The 20,288-nt window shown below is 36.0% G+C and overlaps 1 protein-coding gene across 1 annotated transcript; it reads right to left on the bottom strand.

The window, feature by feature from the left end:
* Positions 1-7,698: 7,698 nt before the first annotated feature.
* LOC142626011 (serine/threonine-protein kinase RUNKEL-like) lies at positions 7,699-15,092 on the bottom strand. The gene is made up of 11 exons (XM_075799776.1): positions 14,838-15,092; positions 14,630-14,719; positions 14,066-14,118; positions 13,841-13,916; positions 12,803-12,864; positions 12,625-12,703; positions 12,469-12,528; positions 10,680-12,320; positions 9,567-10,436; positions 7,939-9,064; positions 7,699-7,855 (listed from the first exon to the last, which is right to left on the bottom strand). Exons 1-10 carry the CDS (start codon positions 14,883-14,885, stop codon positions 7,949-7,951), a joined length of 4,095 nt encoding a protein of 1,364 aa, XP_075655891.1. The 5' UTR covers positions 14,886-15,092; the 3' UTR covers positions 7,699-7,855; positions 7,939-7,948.
* Between the last annotated feature and the right edge of the window lie 5,196 nt (positions 15,093-20,288).

The following is a 20,288-nucleotide window of genomic DNA, read 5'->3' as shown; positions in this document are numbered from 1 at the left end:
TCTTGCTTGGGTATGTCTTCTCTCTCTCTGTCATTTTGGTCCAAAGGTTGGGATGCAAAGCTTTCTATCCATAAATCCTTATCTAGATATATAGTATGGAGTTAGTGCCCTCGATAGGAAATATAGCCTCTGATATAGAGCTTTTAAGGACTCGAGTTCTTTATAGCACGTTTGGATAGTAGGATTTTTTTATATGAAAAAAAAAAAAAATCAAGGACTTGAATTTGGATTTGCCACGTTGAAATCAAAACATTTCAAAACTATTGATTTAAAATCCAAATACAAATTCAAATGCAACCGTAGGGTTTGGCAATATCTACTAAAAGAGCTTCTGAAGTACTCTTTTTGGCAGTTTTTACCGAAAGAGCTTTTAAAGGGAAAAGTACTCTTTTTTGGAAGTGGGTGAGTTAGGCGGCCTTTGGGGGTAAAAGTACTCTTTTTGGATCAAAGCTGCCAAGAACATTAGCCAAGCCTATGGGTAACTCTGGTTATGTAGTTGCATTATAAACTCAGTTTGTAGTTGTATTCTAGTTATGTAATGTATTATAAATTCTGTTTAAAATATTATTATTATTATTTTCGTGTGTGTTCTAATAAGTATTATTGTTTACTAAAAAAAAATAAAACCAATGGGTAACTCTATTAGTAGATCTACTTGCCCAAACTAGACTACATTAATCTAAGCTCAATGTAAAGACACTTCTATGTTATCCAAAATAGTTTCTACTTTATACTTCCTATGAAGATTCGAGTGACCATTTAGATCTTCCATAAAAATCATGGAGTCAGGTGTTTGAATTGCAACGAAGGTAGGATTTTAATATCAGGTCTTGGTATAGGGCTTGGATACTAAATTGCATGGCAAGTGCTATTGGGATTTGGGGTTTGCCTTCTTCCTTATCATTTGATTACCTCTCTCGAACCAAATGCTTCTCTCATTTTTTAAATCCCATCATTTATAGATAGTTTAAAATTAAACCTTATAATTTAGGATTTCAAATTAAACCCTAAAATTTAAATCTACTCTGATTCAAACTTTCTCGTTATCTCTTGTCCTGTTACCAATAGAAGGAGTTGGAGTTTGAATCAAAATGACTTAAAAGTTTATAATTTAATCTGTAACTTTAATAAAATGAAAAGTTCACCTTCTTAAGAATTTCTTTGTTATTAGTATGAAACTTTTCACTCACATTTTCAAGCGTGGTAGCAAACATGCATAACTATGTACAATCTCCATTCCAATTAAGAACTTAAGAGCAATCACATCAGCTCTTGCAAAATACAAAAAGTAGCTTATTTTACACACTTTGACTAAAAAACACCCACACCAGTAGGTGTAAAATTGTGCATAAATGCATAAAGTAACCGTACATATATGCACGGTTACTGTAGCACTTATGCACAGTTACTGTAACTCTTCTATACATTATTTTAGTATTATTTCTCTCCCCTCACATTCTTACTTCCCTTGACTCTCTCTTTCTTCAACTCATAAAAATATTATTTATATAAAATATAGTATATAATAGATGAACTGATGTGGATGTTTTATAAAAATGATGATGTAAAATAAAAAAAGTAAATTTTTTGTGTAAAATAGACGAAATTTTTTAAAAAAGCCAATGTGGTTGTTCTAAGAGTGCTAATCATGTGCAGTGCCAGTAGGCCGAGAACGTTGGCAATAAAAGCCCATGTTGCTATATAACAATTTTGAACCTATGGCTCGCATAAAATATCTAGTTTGGGCCCATGTTAAATACTTAATATGGTATTGCATGAGTTTTTATTTTAAAAACTTTGACAGAGGTGAAACCAATTCTAACTCTTTTTTGAAAGGAATTCTAACTTAATAATCAATATGATTTAAATAAAATTCTGATTGCCGAGCCTAATGACGTAGGATTGTACCAAGAAGGGCATTAAAGTACTGGGATCTATGTGGTGAGCTTCGATATAGTTGGCCTTTGAGGGAAGATATCCTGTTAAACCATGGTTTTAAAAACCGAACTGAGAATCAAACCGTTTTTTTTCAAAATTTTCGGTTTTGAGACATTTAACCAGACCGAACTGCACCGGTTTTCCCGGTTGAACTGGTCGATCCGGTTCGGTTTTTAAAACTATGGGTTAAACACTCCGTGCATACGGGATACAAACCAAATTCTCATACCTCTTCCTTTCACCTTTCCCTATGTGTGTGCCTGGTCCATTTTCTCCAGCATTACATTCAAGGCCAATAAATTTCCCCGCTTACTGTCCTTGTTAAGAATTTCCATTATAGGTCTCGCTTAAAAAAAAGGAAAAAAAATTGTAACAAAAGAGAAAAAAACAGTTAAAATCTGCCAAAAAAAATTGTTGTTACCGTTAAAAGGTGCTCGTTAACACAACCCATAAATTAATAAGGACTTTCTTTCCTCATTTGTGTGAGATTACAAATTTGATAACAGACTAACTCTTCAATTACTCCATTAAACTCATATTTTTTTCAATAAATTTAATTATCAACTTATTATTTATTTCATAAAAAACTTATTATTTATTAAAAGGTCATGCTAACGAGTACCTTCAGGACAATGATTAACAATTCATTTTAGAAAAGTTTTGACACCAATTTATGAGAAATGAAAAAAGCTGTCAAAACATTAATTTTTTTTCCCATAAAAACTTTCTTTAAATGAATTGTTAACCATTGTTCTAAGGGCATTTGTTAGCATTTTTTTTTTTTAAATATCATTGCTCCATCGATAAGACTATGCATGTGCATTATTTAAACAATCATACGATTTACTTCAAAATGGCGAAAATAGGAAATTAGCAATAATTTTCAAACAATATAATTAGTAGTTACTGTTTACAAACTATATTTTTTACTAGCATTTCGAGTCTAAAAGAGTCGATTTTGAGCCTATAAATCGAGTATTTTAGGGTCGATTTTTATGGTTTGATCCGTCTGATGTGACATTTTTTCCACGTGGCGTCAACCTGGAAATTGAGTCTCTAAGACTCAATTTATAATGTTTCAAAATCCCCCTTTACACCTTCTCGTCAGAATCTCATCAGAATCAGAGAAGAAAGATAGAGAAAAAAAAAAAAACACACACACACACACACCCACACACACCCACAGCACAGCAGCCACCACCACTACCACCTAAAATCCAACAACACCAAACCCAAACAGACCGGATCCGCCACTAGAGAAGAAAGATAGAGAAAAAAAACAAAAAAAAAAACTCACCCACGATCACCAACGACCACCCACTCTGATCTCGATCTTCGACGACGATCTGAACCCAACCCATGGCTAGCCACGAGCACCAACGACCACCCACGCCCCACGCCTAGCCACGAGCACCAACGGCCACCCACTCCCCATGCTAAGCTAAAGCCACCCACACCCCACGCAGAGTTACCCACGCCCCACGCTGACTTGAAACCCACCCTCCCACACACGGCCCACGGCGATCTGGGTTTTTTTTTTTTTTTTTTCTCTCTCTCTCTTTCTGCGATTTGGGTTTTTGTTTTTTTTTTTTGTCTTTCTTTTCTAATGAGATGAGAAGTTCTTTGATGACTTAAAATTTTTTTTGGCTTATAAATCGAGTCTTAGAGACTCGAATTTTAGGTAGACGCCACGTGGAAAAAATGTCACATCAGACGTGAGCAAACTATGAAAATCAACCCTCAAAGAGTTGATTTTTAGGCCAAAAATCAAGTCTTTTAGACTCTAGATGTTAGTAAAAAATATAGTTTGGTAACAGTATTTACTAACTATATAGTTGGAAAGTTATGGCTAATTTACCATTTTCGCCTTAAAAATACGTAGACATAAAATTACATACGAATAGTCTTTTTAATCGCTACATAATGAAACCTCTACTTTAGTTTGGAGCCAAACTTTTCCCTTCCTTTAAATGACAAAATTTTTGTTATTCCACCCTGTTTCTATACTCTCACACAGAACTTTTTCTCCCTCACTGGCCTCCCATTTCAGCCTCTCTGTCTCATACTTTCAACATTAATTTCATATATTAAAGGTCAACTGGTTCTGATATGAAATTAATGTTTTAGGAAGGAATTTCCCAATTTGGGCTTGATCTAGTGTTTGCTTGTGTGACGGTGTTTTGTTTTTTTTTCCCAGTAAGCTTGTGTGATTGTGTTTAGATGGAGGAGATTGAAGCTTGGAATGGATCATGAAACTTATCAAACGTTCTGCTATTTTCTTGGAATATGGTTTGAGGGGTTTGATGAGGAAGGAGGCTGAGACTTTTGCCAGTGATTAGTAACAAATGGAGGATTATAGAAATTAATGCAGATCCAAGCAAGCAATCCCAAGACGAATTAGGGTGCAAGGGAGTTGAAAGTATTGCTAGTGCTGTGGTGGTAGAGTCATGGGAGCTGGATCTCACTTTGGGTTTAGGTTTTTTGAGTGTGGATTTGGTTCTCATCTCTCTGTCTATGGGAAAAGAACAGAAAAAATTACTCTTAAGATTGTTTCAATAAGATGTATTACACTGGTTGTCACACTTGCTAGAGCAGCCTGTGCACACAATGTTCATAATTTACTATGTGATATTCATTTTTTTTTATAGCCACATTTTTTTTATAGAAAGTTTTAACCTACTATAAGTTCGTTTCTGATGGTAACTCTTTATCATTAGTTTAAGATATTAATCGGTTTTTGGTATAGGTGGAGATTGAACCCTAGATTCCTTATTCAACTATCAGATACTTTACCAGTTGAGTTAACTGGAATCGTCTATCCACATTTAACAAGTGAAATAGGTAATATGTACTAACAATGTGTACTAACAAGTGCATGCTAATAATTGCCCAGAGAATTTAGCTAAAAATTACAAGGTTTTTACTAACATATGCCTTTAGAGGATTTATTAATAAGCTATTTTAAGAAGCTTTTTATGAAGGAAAAAAAAAGAAAAGAAAAGTGATTTTGACAAATTTTTATAAAAAGTTTGATAAAATTGATGATTAATACCTAAATAACAAAACCGGATGAATGGTCATTATATGAGAAAGTTGCTCCAATTGACAAATCGGGAAAAAGTGGCGTAAAAATCTATATATGAGAAGCTCTGAGCCACTGACTACTCCACATGCATGTTAATTTGGTCGGAGACATAACTCAGTGTACGTAGAAAAAGAACACACACAGTGACTCCCTCCCTCATTGGATAAAAGATGCTGACGGTGGAAAGAGACATAGCAGTTAAACCAAATACAACCACTACTAAATTTGACTTTCATTACCCAACATGTGAGTTGTATGCAACTGATTCATCCATTGATAATGAGACAATTCACTTGCTGTGTCTCACATGCACTCGAAAAGGGAATACTTTTTTCCCATATGGTTGTGGATCAAAGCCATGTGACATGCACATTATAGCATGAAATCAACTATGTAGCTTCTCTTTTTGGTGCCAATTAGTGGGAGTTATCGATCCAAAGAAAAAGAAATTAGCAACTTGGAGCAGGAAATTTAAAACTGACACAAGTACAATAATGACCGACAAAAAAACAAGTCCCTTAATACAACTCATTTCTACTCAAAAATCAATTACAACAATAACTTACAGTCACATTATTGGAAGAGACAATAACTACATACATTGTATCATATGCTGTAAAGAATGAAAGATTAGCATCAGGAAGGAGTGGGAAGCTACAACATTAATGGATTTCATCTAGCCCTTAAATTACTACTATATCTTAACTGGCTGCATACACCAATATGCAGCTAAACCTGCAAAAACAATGTGCCAATATGAAACCAAGAATTTAGATTCTGCAGAGGAAGCTGGCATTGACCCAGATGGCGAAAATGCAGAACCGGGTCCAAGCAAATCCAATTCGTCCGGATTTGGAGGGCTTGGGCTTGAAGGAATGGTGGGTATGGATGATCCAGTTGAAGTAGGGACTTCACCACCAGGAGAAGGCAAAAGTGGAGCAATGTCAGGGGATATTTCTTGGAAAGGAGGTAGAGATGGAGGAGAGTTTGTCAAGAATGATGGTGTAGTTGAGATGGTGTTGGAGGCATCAGAATTAAGGTTAGGAGATAAAGAAAGCAAAGGTGAGACCATGAAAGCCATGATGATGTTGATGAGTACTCCTAAATGAAACCAAAAGGAGGCCATTCTAATCATGAAGAAATCAATTTCACCCTTATTGGAGGTTGTTATATACTTAAAAAAAAGTAATGAATATTTTGTTAAGGAAAAGCAGAGGAACTTTGGTGCATGTAACTATGTGGGCTTTAATGGAAGTTATGATTTGGGGCCTTAAAAAGGTATGACTACTAAGTTCTAGGTAGGGCCAAGTGCCAAATGGCTAGTGGTTAAGGGATGAAGATGAGAAAAAACAGGTTGGCATGTATGGGAAAGAGACAATGATCAGTAGACTTTTGTTGTGATTTGTTTGGTAGCAAGGGATTTCCTTTTAGCCTTTTAGCCCGTGATGGTGGGCTCTCCCTGAATTAATGATCTAGTGGAATCCTAACGCCTAATCCATCCATCTAGTTGATTATGAAAATGCCAAAATCCAAAAACCAAAACCAAAGTAAGATAAAATGTCCCATCATTCATCGCAGGTCATTGGAGATACTAGAAAAGTGAATTAGGAACCAGTAAATTTACAAGTTTGCAATACACGCAAGCAATATTCCAAGTTGAATTATATTTTCCACGACTATTCTATGTTAAAATTGAGCTGTAAACTTAAAGAGTGTTCAGAATGTATTCGTGTTTGATCACATATGTATTTAATTAATTCATTGGTAAGAAAATACAGACAAACTAATAATATTAAAAAAATGATCAGAGAATTTTGTAATTATGCATAGAAAATCAACTAATTGGAGGGTGAAAATTTTTATAAGGCAAATGAAAACTTTATGAACATCAATAAGCAAACTTTACTCAAAGGTAGCAAGTACTACTGCTTTGAGATTATGCATAAAAAACCAACTAATTGGAGGGTGAAAATTTTTATAAGGCAAATGAAAACTTTATGAACATCAATAAGCAAACTTTACTTAAAGGTAGCAAGTACTACTGCTTTGAAATTATGCATAGGAAACCAACTAATTGTAGGGTGAAAATTTTGTATTAGGTAAATGACGACTTTATGAACATCATACTTTAATCAAAGGTAGTTAAGTACTAGTACTGATAATATTTGCAGTCACATGGGACCTTAAGACACTGCATACCCATGAGGGCCATGACCCAACCCATTTAAAGATTAAAAAAGTAACCTCTCCCCAAGCCCCAAAATCACGGGATTTCACCAACTTGGTCATCATTTAGCAGCCTATAGATGCCAAAGGTTGTCTCTTCAAGTTCATAAAATGAAATTGAAAGCAACAATATGTGCCAAACTGCCGATGCCAAAGCATGTGGTGGGTGCTGATGGAATGCATGAACTGTGACTTTTTAGTTTTTACTACAGGGAAAAGAAAATACTAGTGGATAAATGTTCTCAACAAAAAATAAAGTAAATAACAGTACCAGTAACAGAGATGCAACCATTGCCTTTATCCAATGGAACTGAGCATATTTAAATCCTATATAAAAAAAGTATATATATTACATTTTATACCGACATCACCATAGCTTTGAAGTTTGAACAAAGGAAGAAAGGAAAGACTACAGTGATTTGATTGAATCAGTATTAAGCGAATTCTAGAAAAAAAATATTCAATTTAATATGTCAAGAAAGATACAAAGTATACTTAAAAATTATACAATGAGCTATGAGCAAAAATGTATAACATTATACAGAAAATTTTTGACATCCTGAAGCATGTCTAACGTTTTCTCAAACCAATGAATGTTCACTGTACCTGCAAACAAGAAGCAATCATCAGATTGAGAAACCATAAATCTTATGAAACAAAACAATAGATTAATGAAACAAATATACTACCTTGAGAACATCAAACGCACCGAGGTAGCCGCTGCAGTTCCAATGCCACATTCAAAGCAGCATTGGTTAAAGCAGGTACACCTGAACTTTTAAGTTCAGATACAATAGCTTCAACCCTTGAAATCTCATGTACAGAAATTGATAATATCATCGCTTGTGACAGATATTGCCTACAAGAATAACCAAGAGCATGCAACACCCGCAGCACAAGCAAGTGAGAGGTGGCCCTGCTTGAAGACTCGAGAATTGCACTAACCTTAGGGAGATTAGTCAGAAGACCAGTGGTGGCTTCCCTTGGAGCTGCCTTAAGCAACAATACCACACATTCAGAGGCTATATCTGCAACATTTGCTTCATGGGACTCACTTAACTCCAGCAGTACACCTACATTGCTACCAAAGTCCATAATGTCTCTTATGCTTTGCTGCTGATCAACTGCACTGTTTGCCTCCGCAGAACCATCACTTAAGAGAGTTGGTTCTTTTGTGTAGATGAAGCCTTTTCTGCTGCTGATTGATCGTAGAAGAAAAGCCCTACATAGGCCAAGAGTTGGTTCAAGAAAATCCTCCATATCCTTTGCATAAACAAATTCCAAGAGGTTCCCAATCCTCCTGACTACTTTTAGTTGGGAGAGTAATTTGGATTCCATTTCAGGAGCAGATGCCAGAGCCAGACACAGCTTGACATTGTTTACATTTGCACTGGAGAGATCGCCGAGCAAAAACTCAAAGCATTGCGAAACTATCTTCAGATGTAGAATGTCTGAAATTCTAATGTAGTTAAACTCAATGAACATCACAAGAAGCTTCTGTGCATACATTGGAATGGGATCTTCATCTTCAATAAAGGCAGGGTAGAGAGGGAGGAAATGTGTATTAGATATGGACTTCAAATCTTCTGATCTTTGCTCATCATTAAATGGTTCATCGAAAAAAATGACCATTACATCAAACAAAATTTTCAGGCACAAAAATCTGGCATCACCATCCTTGTTTCCCTTATACAGAACAGCTAAGCTGGGGAGAATTTCACGAATGAAAATGAAAGGGTTTTCAAGAATTACAGGTGACTCTTCTGTCACAGATTCAAGAACTCGAAGAAGGGTTATTTGGAAGTCATCCCTGCCCTGGAAATCAAATAATAAAGGCAATTTGCATATTAGATCAAAATCACATCATTTTTTTTTTGTCAAGGTTAGAAGTTCACCATATAGCCAAGATAATTGTGTCAATCTCATCCTACAAATCATTTCTGATTGCCATGAGATTTTTCATTTAGTTTTTAACTTATTTTGTTTATGTATAGCTTTTTAAAACCTCGCATTTTCGAATATAAGTATACTTTAACCCATTTTCAGCAAAAGCCAAATAAGCTGATGCCAAACGAATACTAGTTAAAGATATCTACCTAAGGAACCATTTCATGTTTTTTTAGTGATTAATTTAGCAAAAAGAGGTTCACTAAACATGGCAGACTTGCGCAGTCAGTTTACCAGATTTTAGCATCAGTACTCCTTGAAACTTTAACAGAAATGCAACTCAACTCAAATGAGAAACGAGGCTAACTTGTCAATATGCAGAAACTATATATAATTAAAATTGGAAAATGGCTCAGCTGCAGCCACCTACCTGAAATGGGGTCTCAACAAGTTTGATTAAATTTGCCAACTGCTGCAGGACATGATGGCTGACTACCTTGCGCTTAAAAGATGAGCTCCCGAGTAGATGAAGAACAACAGGAAACATATGAATGTTAGTCTTTGGAGCAGTTCGACTGCTGAGAGCAGAGATATGCCCATGGCGCCTTCCTGCCATTATTTGCTGAATATCTCCAGTTATGGTATCCAATAAACCTGGTATAGTGGATGCCACAACATTCACAAATGCATCTAAACACTGCTTCACAAAGTTGTCCTTCTCTTTTGCTAGCCTGTCCACAGCAGAAAGCAACCTAGCATTGCACAAAAAGTGTGGCAGCCATCTCCTACCATTCTTGCAAAGGAGAGCCACAAATACAAGTGCCTTTCCCTTCAAAACTTCACTACCCTGCTCAATGAGAGACAAAAGGCTCGGGACAAGGTTCTTATCCTCCGCCAGAGGTAGAAGATACCGACCAATACTAGTGAACATATGGCTTCCAAGCATGGCCATGTTTAAAAGGTTCAAACTAATTTGCTGCTCACGTGGACTGCCCTTGACAAGGGCAGATGCAATTTCCTTGAAGGAAAGTTTCTCTATAACTGATTGAATGCTGGAAGGATTGAAACGAACCAAGCGGACCAAACATGATCCTGCTGTGAGTCTTATGCTCTCCTGTTTCCCTGCAGCCCTATATATATAGCTCACATTACTAATCACATCCTGGCTGGTGAAACGAGCTCCCCAATGCCCTCCTTGACTGCAGATATTCTCAATTGTCCTCAATGCATAAAGTTGAGTCATATCATCCTCACCTTTTCGTAATATTGATGACACTAATGAAATCAATGAATTTGAAACCTGCCCCAAGGAATGTGAGTTATCTATAAAGAAAATGATGTTGAAGAACATGAAGATTGCACAAAGGACACCATCTCTATAAAGTAAAGTTATCTCAGTACATCATTCATGAGACTTCAAGTGATAGGTAGATATGTTATGATTTTTTTTACTTAAAGAATTGAAGAGTCAAATTTAGATTAATTAAGCGCCAAACAATTTGGCACACACACAAAGGTTATGGCAATAAAGTAGGAAGCTAACCTGCCAGCCAGATGTGGATTTATAGTCCTTTGATGGAGATTCAGGTGGATTATTATCTCTAGTTTGATCATTTTGAGTTGATATATAGAATAGCAGCTCACCTAAAGCAGCCATAGAAAACCTCCTCACTTTATCCTGCTTGTCCCTAAGGCCATCAGAAAGTGAACCTAAAATCCCAGAATTAGCCAAATCATCTTCAATAAAAGTTGAATGCCTGATCAGCAAGCCAACCAGTGATGCAAGTTGAACACGTAAAGCAGAGACCTTGGATTGTCTGAGCATTTTAACAAGAATGAGCATTATTGGCCCATTGGTCAAGATATTAGCTGCATCAGCATTAGTGCTCAACATCTCAAGGTATCTGATCACATTCTGCTTCTCCCCAATGCTAGTGTTCCCACTAAAAATGGCCGTAATCCTACTATTCAGGGCATCCAACTGCTCTTTAGGCATCTTCACAAAATCCGATGCTTGTAACGCCTCAAAAGGAAGTGAAGGAATCACCTCCAATAGTTTATCAGCTTTTCTGCTAGGCATTACAGGTCTGACTGAGAGATCAGATGGGTGCCAAAGAACCTGGGAAATGTTATTAGAAGATTTTGAAGAATCAGAGTCAGGGACCGATCCTGAACCATCTTTAACTCTCTGATTTTTAAGCTGACTGACACTGGGAGGGGTAGCAGCCACTTCAATATGCTCTGTAGATGATTCCTGGTCCAGTAGTTTTGATTCATCTGAGGCGGGCATATTAACAGGAGTATCAAACTGGTGTGTGTTATTTTCAACATCTTCTACCTTCCCCTGCTGCTGATCTTGACTTGACATCTTGTCTTCAGGCGTACAAGTAATGCTATCAGATTCATCATGTGCCTCATCTTCAGTATTTTCATTAAAATCAAGTTCCATATCAGTATTCTCAATTTTGACTTCAGCATCATTTTCAGAGCCATTAGGCAAGGGCCTCCTGTAGTTTTCCTTCTCATTCTCCCTCTGTAAGTTTGTCTTTGCTATTCTTGAAAGTCTTAAAAGATTCACACCTCTAGTGGCACTAGGACGGTTTTTCTGCTTCTCCTCAACTACTCTACCAGAAGCCTTGGTCTGAGTTCTGCAGCCACTTTGTGTACCCTTGATTGGTGTCTCATAGCCTCTTGATCCTAAAACAGAATTCTCATCCTGTTTCAGAGCCCCTTTTACATCTTTTTCACGGTACTTAGGAGGAGTCTTGTTTTGGAGAGATTTATCGCCATTACGTTCTGAAAGACATGGCCTAGCATATTGTTCTATCATGTTAGTGAAAGCAGGCTGAGGAGGTAAAGGCACTGGAGTGAATCTAGTTCTCCAAAAAGCATGTTCACAAAGCTCAGGCCATTGAATTCTTTCTGCTGGATCTTTTACTAGCAAAGAATTAATTAGATTGACAAAAGGGCGGCTTGGATTACCCGGGAGAGGTGGAACTGGATCTGAGAGGATGGATTTTACTAGTTGAGTAAATTCTCCACCCATGAAGGGAGGCCTCCCTGCATAACACTCATATAGTACACAACCAAGGGCCCAGAAATCAGATGCATAAGAATGGACACCCCCATCCTCAAACAGCTCAGGAGCCATGTAAAATGGTGTTCCACGTTTAGCTTGCGGCAACTAAACAAGTTCATAAGAATCAAACTACATTAGCAATTGTTTAATAATAGAAAAAAATGGTAGATGGAGAAATTCAAAATAATTATCATCAAGTCAATTTAAACTTTGTATACAACACCAATTATTGCAATAGTTGGTAAAAACATACCAAGGAAGAAGGAGTTTTCGATATTTCACTTAATTTTCTAGCCAACCCAAAATCACATAGCTGCAAGGCATAATGATACAAGAATAATTATTCAAGTCAATATCATAACCAGTGGCAGTAGCCTAACTACACAAGAAAAGAAACATGTGAAAGCACCTTTGTACGTCCATTTTCGTCCAATAAGATGTTTGAGGGCTTCAAATCACAATAAATAATTCCCTTGGAATGCAAATACCTGACAATAGAGATGATTTTCTCAACATAGCTCAATAATAATACATGTACTAACTCTACCCTAAAAAATAAAAAGGAAAATCAGTGCTCATGAGCATACTGCAAAGCTTTGAGAAGGTCGCGTGCAATATCATGAATTGGATCTTCTGGTAGTTGACTATCCTGCATCTCAGTCACGAAAATGTTAGTAATGTGAATCATGCCATTATAAGCATGCTTCAGCTCAGATATTACATACCCATATTGCACATCCTTGTTTCTATGTTAACTGTATAAACCCAGAATAAATGAAAATTTCAAATGATAGTATGACATGGTATTAAAAGTATGCAAATGAAAAGTATTTTGCCACAGCATTAATTACGATATTTCCCCATGCTTTACAACCAGAGTTTAATGATATATGATCTCTGAATTAGATTAACTCAAAGGGGATAGAGTCAAAGAAAGATGAAGAAACATTGAAGCCAGTGAAATGATGAAACAATTACATCACTTTGAATTGGCAAGCTTCAAAAAAGCTATAATGCATCGTGCAGGAACTATTACGAGTTTCCAAGAAGAATATGTTACACATCCACACTTTCCCCTTTCCAATGTTCTAGTGATTTATAAACCATAGAAACACTAATCAGCTTCATTATCTTATATATATATATATATATATATATGTGTCTATATATATATATATATATATATATATATATATATATAGAGAGAGAGAGAGAGAGAGAGAGAGAGAGAGAGAGAGAGATAATAAGTTGGTAACCATTATTGCCTAATTGAAAAGGAGTTAATTTAACAAGGGTCATGACCCAAAAGGAGTTGATTGAACACTAGGACACAATAATTTGTCATTGGTACACAAAAACCAGTGTAACAAGGACACTCATAATTTATCGGTTAAGCTCATTAGGCAACAACACCTATGTCCACAGTCCACATCCGTAGTTAAATCACATTTTTGAAGATGTTGTATTCAGTAACTCATATCTGCATTTGGTTGAAGCCCAAGGGTGTGTCCTTATACAGACTTACTATATAAGCAGTTGGATTACCACAGCATTATCGATAAAATTAAAAGACCACAAAACTTCCAAGTCCCTTCCTGCTCAGCTTTTCAAAAGAAATGCATTACCTGACGTAATAATGTCATGAGATCCCCTCCGACACAGTACTCCAAAACTAACCACAAGTGAGCAGATGTTTCATACCTGATATACAAGTTTAAAGAATGAGAGAGATTGTGGGCACATAATAATTCAAATATTAATTCCGAAAGGAAGAACAAAACTGAAATTTTCAAAAGCAATCATCTAGTCAAGCGATTAATTCTGTGGTTCTGTATTTGAACAAGCATTACCAGGAGTAAAATTGGAGTACATTTGGGTGAGCTAGAGAGTGGAGAACCCTAACCTGCACGCAATGCACCACAAAAGAACAAATCAATTCAAATAAATAAATAAAAACCATACTCTGCATACACTAAAAAAAAAAACGCGAACCCATGTGTTTGGATTAAATTATTTTCATCAAATTATTTTGTTTATTGTGTAAAAGTATTGTTCTTCCTTGAAAAATGCATTACTTTAAAAAAGCTGTACATCGTCTTCTGAGGTGAAAATAAACTCCAAACAAGGCCTTATACCATTATATGCACTCATTGTATTGCAAAAGTACTTCCTAAACAAAAACAAAAGGGCAGCTCAAATTAACATACTTGTTTGGCATCAAATCAAAACTAATACTATATTCGATCCAAATTAATATTAATATAAATTCCAGAATTAGTAACTAAAATTGTGATTCAACTAAATAAAATAAATAAATAAATCACTCCAACCAAACCAAGCATCAACTTGCATTTTCAGGGAACAACAAATTTTACACAAATCGATTCGGAAAAAATGGAAAATCGTTGGCTTACTTCTTGAAGAACCTTGCTCTTCTGCAACTTATCGACGCTCTTAATCGCGAAGTACTCGATGGTCTTCTTCTTTCTACCTTTGTACACAGTCTACAAAATCCAAAATTGGAAACAAACAAACATTAATAAATAAATAAATCAAACTAGGTTAAGTTACTGCAATTGGAAAATTTGAAAATAGAAACTTCCGTTTGAGCAAGAATGGTACCGAGTATTTGCCTCTGCCAATGGCTTGGTAGATGTGGTAGTGGTTCATTGTTGTGGCTGAGCTAGGGTTTCGATTTGAGTTTCAGAGAAAAAGAGAGAGAGAGAGAGAGAGAGTTTGGAAAATTTTGAGATTGGGGAATTTGGGTTTGGATGTGATTATTAGTATACAAAACACTGCTTTTTACTGTGAAAATTATTGATTGATTGGTCAAATGTGAGAGATGGAGATAGTCAGATAGGGACTGTGTGAGAGTGAGTGAGCGGGAACATGGAGAAATGAATTAAAATTTTAAAATCAATTTTGTAAAATTTGAGTTTCGTTTAGAGGATAAGGTAGGCCTTGTATCCAAACAGGAATGGATCATGGGAATCAAAATCAATACGTTGAAAATTTTGAATTTGTGGGGGGTGGGGGAGTGTGTTGTGGAAGTGGGTGCACTGTACGGGTGAACATGAGAGCCAATTAACGCTGGCCACATCATTTTGACATGTCCACGTGATGAGATAGAGTTGTGTATTCATTTTCTTGTTAAACAAAATTGAGTTTATTTATGGATCATTTAATTAACTTATTTGTTTACAAATATACTAAATAAAAATTTTTAATTGGAATTATATTGTTTGAGTTAATTAGATAAAATTGTTTTTTTTTTTATCAATTTATAAAAATTGGATTCATCAATATTATATATTTTTTGAAATTTGGATAAAGTAGTGTTTAAACAATATTACACATATTTTCACACATTTTTTCACCCACACGTATTTTCAAAAAATACATATAACATTATTAAAATAACATTATCAAACGAGTCCTAAAACTCCCAAAATCTATTATTTAATTGAGTTTATGTTATAACATAATCATTCATCATAATAGTTATTGGGATTAGGAATGACAACAAGTCGAATTTGGGGCGGGTTTCTTTATACCCAAACCCGCCACGTTTAATAAACGGTTTTTTTTTTAAACCCCAAACCCGCCCTGTCAGGCCTCGTAGGCTCCACAGGCCCCATCCCATTATGCCCAGCCCAAAATCACAAACACAAATTTCAAATTTATGATTTTACCTTTCAAAATCACAAAACAAACATAGAAATCACAAATACAAAAATTTCAGATTTATAATTTTCCCTTTCAAAATCACAAACACAAACACAAACACAAACAAAAAAATCACAAACTTAAAAATTTCAAATTTATGATTTTCCCTCTCACGATCACAAACACATAAATCACAATACAAACACAAACTCACATGATTGCGACAAAATGAACCCATAAAAAAAAAAAGATGGAGAATGAGATGGAGACACATGGAGGAAGGAGTGAGGCCGTGAAAGAGTAGCTGAGCAAGGCAGTGAGGGGGGCCCAATGGTGATGCATGGATGAGGGAGGACTTGAGGGGTATGGCCAGCGGTGAAGGAACGAATGGGGGTATGGCTGACGGCGGTGATGCAAGGATGAGAGAGAGAGCGAGTGAGGGTGAAAGTGCATGAGGGTGAGGGAGGGGGTTGGCTGGGTTGAGGTAGTGAGGCTGAATGAGAGTTAGGGTTAAGTTAGAAAATGTGTGTGTGTGCGTGCGCGCGTGTGTGTTGGTTTTTCTATAATTATGGTGTATGCGGGTCAGATTTGGGGTGGGTATCGCTAAAACCCGCACTTGACCCGAATCTGTTTCGAGTTTTATTTTTAAAACCCAAACTTGACCCTACTATTTCACGAGTCAGGTCGGGTACCCGCAGGTCAGGGTTTTATTGTCATCCCTAATTGGGATATGTATATCAGTATATGTAAGGGTTGTTTGGTAAAAAAATATTTGAAAATTGTTTCATGTTATTTGAATACTCAAACATGTGGGGCCCACTTTTAAGTTATGTGTATTTAGATAATAGCTCTCACTTTAGGTGATTTGAAGCATTTGTTTAGAAAACTCCTTTGAATGTGTTTTCAGAACTTAAATAAAAATTTTGAGGGCATTATTATAAATATTTTGAAAAATGTGGATCCCTGCATTATGTTACCAAAAGCAATTTTTTTCTTTAAAATTCATACTCATACCAAACACTCAATTGTGTTTTATTAATTTATTTGTTTCTTACCACAATAGAAACTAAATTGTAGCAGAAATTATATTATATGAATTAATTAAAAAGATGGTTTTGTTTATCAATATATAAAAATTAGATCCACCAATATCATATTGTTTTGAAGTTGAGATGGTGTAACAAAGCACTCAAAATCTATTCTTGAATTTGAGTTTATATTATGACATAAACATTAATCACAGTAGTTATCAACAAGGCTTGCTCAATGCATTTTGAAGCCTGACTCATGAAGAATCGAGCCCCACCATGGAAATCTTAAAAGGGGCTACCCAACCAAGGACTTTAATGAATGAAAGTGTTTTCTAGTTTTTTTTTTTTTTTTTTCATTTAACATTATTTTACTAAGTATTTAGTTAGTTGGCATCTTTTCAAAACTAATTTGGAAACTAGCATATTGAGTGTCTTGACTCGAGTTCTATTTGCTTGCAGCAGCTGATGTGGAATTTTTAATCCACATGGAAGTTTAATCCATATGGAACTCTAGGCTATAACCCTTGATTTTTTAAAATCAAACTCGAGCACCTGAGGGTAAGTTGCTGAGTTTATATCCCAAAAGAAATCAAGTCTTAGAGACTCGATATTACTTTAAGGAACTTGAGCATCTAAAACTCGAGTTCCAATTGGAAAATAGTCCAGGTTAGCAATCAAAACTCGAGCCTTAAAGGCTCGAGTTTTTTCACTGAACTTGAGCCTCTAAGGCTTGAGATGCAAGTCTACTAAAATGTTTCAAAATGTGCTTACTAATGAAATTGTTAAGAAAATAATGTTAAATAGCAAATTTCCCTGTGTTTTCATCGGGAGGCATCTATGCCATTTTCATAAGAACCGTCAAAATCTATTCTTGACGTCACAACTCACAACTAATTTATACAAACTTGGAATTGGATGATCCACGACTGGAAACTTGAATAAGAGTAAAATCTGAATAATACTAGTCTTAGATTTACAAACGTAGAACAAAACTTGTTGAGGATACAAATATCCAAAAGCAAGTACAAAATCACTTTATAGCACTTCTTTATTTTTTCTCTCTAATTTTTCTATCCCCCCATGTGTGTATAAAGTCTTTACATATACCCCTCCCCGTAGCTCCTCCTTCTTGGAAAGTGTTGTCATCATGTAGGCTATGGGATACTTGTCCCATTAGATATCTTCTCCCTTCTTTTCATGGTGAATATATACTTTTAGGGCTTAAAGTAGTGTTCAATTTGGTCATTCAGCAATAAATGCAATTGTGGCAAGTAAATGTATCTAATTAATGCATAGGTAATTATTGCTTTATCCAGAAGTTATTTCTCCTGGCTCCTCAAATGTTTTTCATGGATTTATGCCCTTCCTCGACTACTTCAATGGTATTGAGATCCTCAGTAAAGCTTATTTGAGATGTCATATCTAATCGGCCTCAGTGGACAAGCATGGGACCCTTTATCGAGGTTGGGCCTTTAACTTGCTTATTGAGCTCAAGGTCTTTCTCCTTTTGGTAGGGGTTGGGGCCCAAATAATTTAACGTGGAAACCACTCCCCTACAATAAATAAATAAACATATATATATATATATATATATATATAGAGAGAGAGAGAGAGAGAGAGAGAGAGAGAGTAATTTAAGGAGATTCGTTTACTCTAGAATTAATAAATATTTAGGCAATAAACTTTTCATATGTCATATAGTAAATGAGACTCATTATAAGGTGTTAAATATTTATGATGTGTACAAATCACTATTTTCCATCTAACATTGTAGATTTGCATCACTCTTAAAGGTTACATTTGTCATTGGTATATGCATTGACAAAGGAATACGTGTCATCACTTTGTGCATTTATTAGTCGTGGGATCCAAATTTTATAATAGATATAGTAGATAGATAGATAAATAAATTGATAGTATATTGAATTGTATTAGATTATGGGTCTGTTTGGATAGAACTTATTGCTGAAAACTGAAAACACTGTAGCAAAATATTTTTTAAATGTGTGAATAGTGCGGTGGGATCCATTTTTAATGAAAAAGTTGCTGAATATTGAAAATTGTGGGTCCCGTGAACAGTGCACAAATGCACTGTTCACAGTAAAAAGTCAACAAGTGCGGCTTGAAAAAAAAAAAACTGCAAAACGCGCTGCTTGAAAACGCAGATGCGAAAACGCTCTATCCAAGCACATTCTATATGTTGTGGGTTCCATCTAATAAAGTTTATTATCATCAATATGGATCCAATGCCCGCCTACACTGAAAACTCAATTAGTGATTTAGTGAAATGACAAAGAGTAATCATCATGAAGCAAATGTCATTTGTTTGAAATAATAATAATAATAATGATGGTGCTATGAAGATCAGTAGGCTGAATGCTTCGGACTTGATAGGACCATTTGCTCTCTCTGCGGCCTGAAGAAAAAAGAGAAGCCAATCAAAGGCGACCGGGGCTGCCGGCCAAAAACCTTCCGATGGTAAAGTTAGTTTTTCTCACTATGTTTTTGGAGTTCCAACTTTTTTGGAGTAAAATTCACATACCTTTACTTTGTCAGAATCAGTGTTTATATAGCGTTCCCATAGACGGTTATTGAATACTGGAACCTCCCCTGGATTCGAGGAGGCAAAATGATTAAATGTAACTGCCATAACTGTTTAGGAGTTACATTTCCATTTCACAACGGATATATGACAGTTATGCGTAGAATAAGGGATTATCATATTATATTCAGAGATTTTCCTAAGTATGATATCCTCGTCCTGGAATTCCGTCGAGTGTGCTTGAATTCCAATAGCATCCTCGTCTACCAATATTTTATGTGGACGAGTCCTCTCGGGATAAACCGTGCGCATCCCATGGACGAGGGACGGAGCTTCGCCATCATCCTCAGGACGGCCTTGCCCGTTACCCTCGTTCTGAGGATAACTCCTGGACGGCTGCCGAGGTGACGACCGTCCAGGAACGGTCAGCGTTTTCGTCCCACATCAGTTGCCCCCTCGTCCAGGAGTTATGCAACGTATCGACAGATTTTAGGACGAGTTCATCCCCCTTTACCCCTTTTTTTTTTCTTTTTTTTTTTTATGCACTGCGTGTGGCGCATCCATAGGGGACCAGTCATCTGTTTTTATTCCTCCAAGGCATGCGCCACGTGTCGCCTTTTAGTTCGTTCCGTCGTTGCGGTTACCGAGACTTTTCTACCTATAAATAGTGGTTTCCCTCTCATGCCCCTTTCACTTTTTCAAATTCTCTGATTTGACACTCTCGTTCGTCGCTTCGTCTAAGAAATATTCTCAGCGTCTTTAGTGTCCTTCGTCTAGAGCCAGGTAATCTTTCTATACTTATTTTAGCTTTCCTTTTTAAGTGTTAGGGTGTTT

Source organism: Castanea sativa, chromosome 2 (assembly GCF_040712315.1).
Source record: "Castanea sativa cultivar Marrone di Chiusa Pesio chromosome 2, ASM4071231v1".
Classification (NCBI taxonomy): domain Eukaryota; kingdom Viridiplantae; phylum Streptophyta; class Magnoliopsida; order Fagales; family Fagaceae; genus Castanea; species Castanea sativa.
Note: the sequence above shows the minus strand (reverse complement) of the source record. Positions and strands in the feature narration are given on the sequence as shown.

What these genes read in the sequence shown, in the direction of transcription:
- LOC142626011 (XM_075799776.1), bottom strand. Translation starts at nt 14,885, where the DNA reads ATGAACCACTACCACATCTACCAAGCCATTGGCAGAGGCAAATACTCG. An exon ending in GTACTCCAATTTTACTCCTG is followed by an intron (nt 13,917 to 14,065) that starts GTAATGCTTGTT and finishes CTTGTATATCAG; the next exon opens with GTATGAAACATCTGCTCACT. An exon ending in AATCCACATCTGGCTGGCAG is followed by an intron (nt 10,437 to 10,679) that starts GTTAGCTTCCTA and finishes TCCTTGGGGCAG; the next exon opens with GTTTCAAATTCATTGATTTC.